The sequence below is a fragment of the Nyctibius grandis genome, chromosome 1 (assembly GCF_013368605.1).
Source record: "Nyctibius grandis isolate bNycGra1 chromosome 1, bNycGra1.pri, whole genome shotgun sequence".
Classification (NCBI taxonomy): Eukaryota; Metazoa; Chordata; class Aves; order Nyctibiiformes; family Nyctibiidae; genus Nyctibius; species Nyctibius grandis.
This window is the reverse complement of record NC_090658.1, coordinates 30,842,947-30,850,244: the sequence shown is the minus strand read 5'-3', so window position 1 is coordinate 30,850,244 and position 7,298 is coordinate 30,842,947. Positions and strand designations below refer to the sequence as shown.

General features: G+C 39.0%; 1 protein-coding gene across 1 annotated transcript; it reads right to left on the bottom strand.

Moving 5' to 3' along the window:
* Positions 1 to 1,532: 1,532 nt before the first annotated feature.
* Positions 1,533 to 7,296, bottom strand: CRIPT (CXXC repeat containing interactor of PDZ3 domain). The gene is made up of 5 exons (XM_068400235.1): positions 7,236 to 7,296; positions 6,927 to 6,992; positions 6,470 to 6,524; positions 5,697 to 5,800; positions 1,533 to 2,865 (listed from the first exon to the last, which is right to left on the bottom strand). The coding sequence occupies exons 1-5, from the start codon at positions 7,249 to 7,251 to the stop codon at positions 2,801 to 2,803; spliced, it is 306 nt and encodes a 101-aa protein (XP_068256336.1). The 5' UTR covers positions 7,252 to 7,296; the 3' UTR covers positions 1,533 to 2,800.
* Positions 7,297 to 7,298: the final 2 nt, after the last annotated feature.

Sequence of the window (7,298 nt, the reverse complement as noted above, 5' to 3'; positions counted from 1 at the left end):
CTCTCAATATTCTGCATCAAAATGTTACTTATACTTAGCTCAGGAATAGCTGTGGCCAATGAACATGCAGAAACAGCAAGGACAGTATAGGAATTCAGCAGTACTGAGGAAAACTCTAATCCTACTAAATCGGGCAACACAAATCTCTTATGTAACCTGTGATTTAGAGAACAGTCTGATCATCTCAGAACATCAATGTGTTCTTCTCAGTACATTAAACAAAAATGGCAACTTCCCTTTACAGATTTTCTTGTTGTTTTTCACTGCATAATTTCTCAGGAAAGCCGTCCCATGCTAACAAGACATTTTTAATATCAATAAAAATGCTTTTATATGACAATTCAATTATACTGAAGGTGTATATAAGTTTAAAAGCCAACTTTAAGTGCTTCTTTGCCAAGATTGCCTTGAGCTGTAGTGCATCTCAGAGGTGCAGGAGAGGGACTGTGATCTAAATTTAAACAATGGGTCTCCAAAACAATGCTTGGAAAATGGGCTTTTCTGGAAGTTGACTGTTACATCAGCAAATTTTACAGATCTCAGGAACTAAACCTCTCATGAGGCTAAGAAGGTTTGAGAGCTACAGATGGAAGATTCCAAGCATGTACAATCCACTAGAACAAACCACTGTTCATATCCACTATTAAAAGAAAAACCAAAATCTGTCCTCCTTTTCCAACAAAAATACATTTTAACATGCAAAAGCAGCTGCCCAGGATACAGGTGCATAAAAGCTCTATTCACAAGATAATTGTGAACAAAGGATCATATTATTTAAATCCCTGTTGTTAAATCAGTCACAAAATGAGGTAAGAGTTCATTCAGTGCCAATATTTACAGAGTGCAATAAACATTCAATTCATACCATGTATTCAAGAATTACAAAGTCATGCTTTTGAAATAGAGATACTGGCAAGTTTTAGGACGACTAGAAGTTTTATTCACAGAATAGCAGAAATCAATCAATCTTATAGAATGCACCCATAAAGGCTGAAGAGTTCAGAGAATATCGGAGAATCTGCCACCTGAAATTGCCACCCACTCTGCTGACAAGCACTTACTGCAAAACTTGAAGCCAATGATAAACATTTTCTTTTCATCCATACAAAGGATGTGTCATAAAGATGTACACTAATATTAGAATTACTTGATGTGTTTGGAAACAAGTGGCACCACCATGTGGAAATAACTTTGCCCATTGCCAGCTGTCACCCGCTAGCTAATCCACGTACCTCCATTCAATTGTTAAGGTGGGTGAACCTTTTGAAATGAAAAGCAGCAACATTCCTCTCTTCTTTTGGAGGATCCAGCTCATTCCACTATCCTGACAAAGCTTTAGCAAATATAAAATGCTGAAAAGAATTACCATTTTAGCAACTGCAGGATGTCAACACATTTGGAACAAGAAACTGTGGTGACAAATGCTCAATAATGGATAGTTAAGAGTGACAGAAAATGTCAGGCAATCCCCTTTAGAGGGCTACTTACAGCACAACCACAGCATGACAAGAGCTAAGAGCAAAGAGAATAACTATATTCCCAGTATCCTTTATTTTCTCCCACTAACACATAGAAAGAACAGCAATTTTTCAGTCGCCATTAAGTCATGCAGTTGTCTCAGTAAGATACGAGAACAAAAGGAAACGTAAAACAGCGTACCTATTCATAGGGAAATTCCCACTGATAGCTTTTCTGTTGCAGTTGAAAGAAAGTTGCAAAAGCATAAAAGATTGCCAAGAGGAGATCACAGGGAGGAGCAAACACTTAAATAGGTCTAGTTAAAACCCCACCATGAATTAAGGGTACCATTCTTTTCCCTTAAAATGCAGGCACAGTGAACACTTACTACTCTCTGTAACAGAAATTGCTTTCTTATGTAGAAACTAACCAAAGGACAAAAGAATCGCAGAGCCACACTCAGCCTCTCATGTTCAGAGAGGCTCACTTCAAGTCTTACATCAAACCAATGCTAAAGAGAAGGCAGCCTGTTTTGACCTTTTAAATTTGACATGTATATAAGCAATTACATCACAGAATTCAAGACCCAGTTTCAAACCAAGCTTTTAAAAGCCAGACTAACTTAGGAAATGATGAGACTGAGACCTGGCATTAGAAATTGATGCTCATTATTTTATTGCCTTGGGCCACCAAATGCCATATGTAAAGCCTCCGTAGAGGCTAACAAGGGAACAGCTAATCAGCCTTACTGCCAAAGTAAGAACTGGCAGAGTAACACACTAGATTGCAGTAGTTTAACAATTTGTGATTTAACCAACCCCACTGTAGGACAACTGCACTAAAATCTGAAAACCAATACTTAGAGGGGAGGACGTAATAGTTTGGGGTGAGAGTAATTATAAATACCTATAAGCATAGAACTAAATGAAGATACTACTTGAATGAGGTGACACAAGCTTATATCGTATACATCTATAACATATTACTATCGGACAAGCAGAAGACTCAAGATACAGCAAAAGAATAAAAGTGTTAATCTCAAAGATCTGTGTTACGACGGTAACATAGTTTCAACATATCCAGTAGGATCTTCTCATTCACTTTAACTGTTACCAGTTGCTGCAAACCATTATTTTTAAATATCAGTTAACATTAGTGCTCGAACAACAAAAATCAAATATTACATACATTTCTAGGCAAACAATCAGTCTGTCTTTACCTTTCATCTCATTCCAAGCAAATGTATTATCTTCCAGAAAGTAATATTCATAAATTATTTTAGAGAAAAGTTACTGTACAAAGATGCAGAAGTTAAAGTTCATAAAAAGACTAGTCAATACAATTAGACAGAAGTCTGCTTGTAGTTCTTCGTATCCAAGACCTTCTTGCCACACATTGAGCAGATGCCTATAAGCACACAAAAGGTGTGTAAATTATTTTAAAATAATCAAAGCTGTTCTTCAAAAACATAGTTGCTCTGTTTTTGTAAAGATCGTTTTCAAAAAATTGCTTAAATGAGCTCTCATTGACAATCTACCTGTGCATTTTCCCACCAGATATTGCAAATTCGTAAGTAACATTATGACTTCTAACACAAATTAGTGTTTGCAGCATATGTGTAATACTGCCACTTAAAAAAAAAAAAAAAGCTCTATTTTGAGAGCATTATGATTCACAACACTGCCTGAAGCCTCTGTAATTTGCTGGAATACTGAGACAGGAAAGGTTCCCATCTGACAAACAGGTAAAAATGGTGTATTATTAAACTTTGTAAGTCCTGTAGCCAAACTGAGGCCCAAGATGGACAGAAATTAGCTAGGCTAAGAAAATATAGTCACCAACAAACTGACTGCTATGGAAAATTAACAGGTGGGAAGCATCAGACAATTGAGAAAGTTGACAATATGGTTTCATAGAATTAAGCTATTTATGGAGTAGTACAAGTGAGAAACAATGGACACCAAGAGTACTTGAGAGCTGAAGTGAAGATGACCACTGACGTCCCAGAGGACTTTGACCTAAACCCAAAGAGCAGCAAGTCAGGAGACTAGAGCAGCAAGAAGTACAAAAGTTCGGGAGAGGCAGAGGAACGGGGTTGTCTCAGTGTTCCCCTCTTTTTCTAAAGCAGAAAGCTGGTAAATCTTTTGTCTGGTAGGGCCACATCTCATTTTACAAGACCATTCATCAGCAGACAAAAAAAAGGTCAAGTGGCAACTATTCCTGTTAACTCTCACTGAATCGTGTGCTTTCATACGTTGACATCACGTGACTGGACACTAAGAGTCCATTAGGAAAGAGAACAGCAGGGAACATGCCACATGATTTACTTTGGAGACCAAAATCCAGTCCACAGGCTGTTCACTTCAGGTCTAAACTGAGGACTAATTAACTTTAGATTGCCTCTCCATTTCAGAGATATGCAACAGTTGAAGCACTAAGCCATATGACTGCCTTTGCTTCAAGAAACATGCCACAGCCACGTCTTTGATGGTCAGAACTAGAACCTAAAGTTCTGAATTTTACGAAGAAACCAGATTCAACCTGGAAGTATACACAAGCAGATAAGGACGAAATCCTGAAGCCCACCCAAACCAGCCATAAGCTTAAGAAAGAGAACAAGGTTCTACCATATGGGATTCAGGCAGCCATCTGGTGAGCATCTAGCAACTAGAAAAGGCAACCCTCCCACACCAGGCTGCTAAATCACTGACTCAGGGACACAGTACACATTTATAGAATAATTAAAGTAATTTCATAAACAAAACTTACTACTGGTTAGCTGTAGCTCTACATCTAACAATTGCTTCACCCCATGTCTGTGTGCTATGTGGATTCCTTTGTATTAATAACGTAACTGAATTCATGTTGCTTTTTTTCCCCCCTCCAGGAATTACCAGTTTGAGCCCTTTTGCTTACCTACTCAAAATCACAAGTCTAGTAAGTTTTATATCCTTATGGCTTTCCATCAAATTTGCTTGAAATTGATTTTTTTTCCCCTCAGGAATTTTTGAACAGTTTTGAACAATACTGAAGACTCATTATGAATATGAGAGATAGAAAGCTTCCAGGTATAAGCAGAATTTCAGTGCAGTCATTCACACATAACCCATAAGTAGAGAAAGATTTTATATATGCACAGTGCAATATCTTGCTTTCTAAGGACAATGATTATATTGTTCTTTCTCATTTTTCAGTTTCACCTTAAGTCAAGCTTGACTTGCATCAAGTGTGGCCACAACTGGACCAGAGACTCTTTTAAGAGAAATGAACCTTTCAATGGCTTATGATAAACCACTGAATGTGTAACAATACATGCAGGAACAAAGACAACCATGAGCATGATTTGTCTTCAGAGACACTTTCCTAATTGCTTTTACAACTCTTATTTTTTTCTCTTTGCCTTTTATTCCCCAGGTATTTACTTTTGTCAAGCTAGCCTATCACTTTACCAATATAAGAAGCCGGATTTTTTGTTGTTTTGCGGGGTTTTTTTGGGGGCGGTGGATGGGTCTAGAGTGTTTGGGTTTTGGTTTGGGTTTTTTGGTTGGTTTGTTGGGTGGTGTTTGTTTGGTCTTTTTTTTTATTTTTTGAAAGAGAGTTTCAGATTTAGCTATTATAAAGGAGGGGAGAAGGGAGCAGAAAAGGGACTGCAACAAGCAACTGAGTTTTACAAAATCTATTTTTTTTTTAAATTAAGAAAAATCCAACTTTCTAGATGATAGTTTGATGCAATTGCCAAGGTTAAGTTATTCTTCCAATTCTACTGCTTCAGATGCCAGAAACATTCTAAAAGCAGATGAATCGTAGAATGACTTCGGTTGGAAAGTATCTCCAGCAGCCTCTAAGCCTGCCCCTGCCCCACTCAAAACACGGCCAATTTGGATGAGGCTGGCTCAGGGCTTTTCAAGTCAAGCTCTGAATTCCTCCCGTAGAGATTCCACAACCTCTGTGCGCCCCTGTTATTACAATATCTGACCACCCTCACAGTGAAAATTGCTTTCCTTGTATGTAATTAGAATTTTCCACATTCTAACCCGTGTACATTGTCTCTTATTCTACCACTGTGCATCTCAGAAGAGTCCGACTCCATCTTCTCTATGCTTTCCTATTAGTAGTTGCAGATCGCAATTAAATCTCATCTTAGCCTTCTCTTTGTAAGGCAAAACAAATTCAAGAGTTCCACTTGCTCTCTAATTTCAAAGCAAACTGAGGTAATTTGGTATTCAGTGAAAACTCACCTTTTTTATAGGCACATCCTTGACAATAGTGAGACCCTGGCTGATGGACAGAACTCTTACAAATCCGACATATTGCAAATTTGTTCTTTCCATAAGGATCAAACCTGGGAAAAAGGAAAAGTATTTTATTTATACACCTTGAAATAAAGTATTTCCTCTGCCCTATCCTAAAAAGTCTAAGCCAGAGAACACAGACAGAATCTCCAGCAAAACCTGTAATTTAGAAAAGGGACGTACAAGGATTATTTCTAACAGGCTGCACAAAGTCTACAGAAAAGCTTCCACTTTCCCCATTAATAGTTTTCTTGCATTACGGACAAAAACTTAACAAAAGCAGAACTAAAAATGTGTCTTTTTATTAAGATACTAGACTATTTTGAACTTAAAACACCTTACAGCAGCACCTTGCCCCCTTGCATAACAGAACGTCCCCCAGACATTAAGGAAATGCTCAAGAGATTGTACCGGCAATCTTAGCACAGAAAATAAGCCTTCCCAGCTCCTCTCCTAACAAAAGCATCAAACCCTACCAATTTTGGTGAGAACTGCAGTAAAATAGTTGGCCACGCTCTATGATTCAGCAGAAAGCACCCATAAAACACATATGGACATACTTTTACCAACTAATCAAATGTCATAATCCCCACAAATTTTATTTTATTTTTAAAAAGCCTATTTTGGACAAGTTTTGAGCAGTTGCCCGGATATGCAGGAAACAGGCCTCAGTTACAGCAAACTGACTTTTTTAGCCAAAATCAGTATTAAATACGAACCTTGCCTTCTTTGAGGTCAGTGCCTTGTTTTCATTTAACTTGCGGCCCCCGCTTTCTACAAAAAGCACAAAACCATAAACCAATAAATTTCCCAGTTCCAAGCACACTTAACAAGGCTTAGTTTACAGCTTTTACACATGCGCAAATAAAGTCACAAAGAGAGATAAAACATCTCGCACAGCATTAAAGCACAGGACAACAGAACACTTTACACTGTGCTCTGTTTGCGTATCATCATTCCATACAAGGAGAAAAAAAAAGACAAGTTCAATATTGACGAGCTCAGGGTAAATAAATTCCCAATGCATTAAATTATCGTGGGAGGGAAACTACAGGAGTGAAAAATTAACCTGATTACCAATTTAAAATTTTAGCCTTAAGATCATAAGATAGCTCAACTGCCCAATTGGCTTTAAGATACCTGAAAAACAAGTGTTAACCCCCCCCCACAGATTACCTGTAGTGTTTCTTGCACCATCCTTCCACGTATCGGGAGTGATTACCGTACCGAGCTTCTTCTCACCTACACAAGGAAACATTACAAAGGAAAAAATTAAAACTACACCGCGTTAATACTCACAACAAGCGCTGCCTGCGGGAGAATGACACCTCACACACAGGCGTTCCCGGAACCGCCGCCTACAGCCCGCCCTATACGTCCCGAGACCCGCAGCTGCTGCTCAGCTCAGGGGGCGCCCGGGACCCCCAAGAGCAGAGCAGGGCCGGGCAGGGCCGGGCAGGGCAGGGCTGGGCCCCCCCCACTCACACTTCTCGCACACCATGGCGGCCCCACCACAACAAACAGCCACTTCCGGGCCCGCCCCGGAAC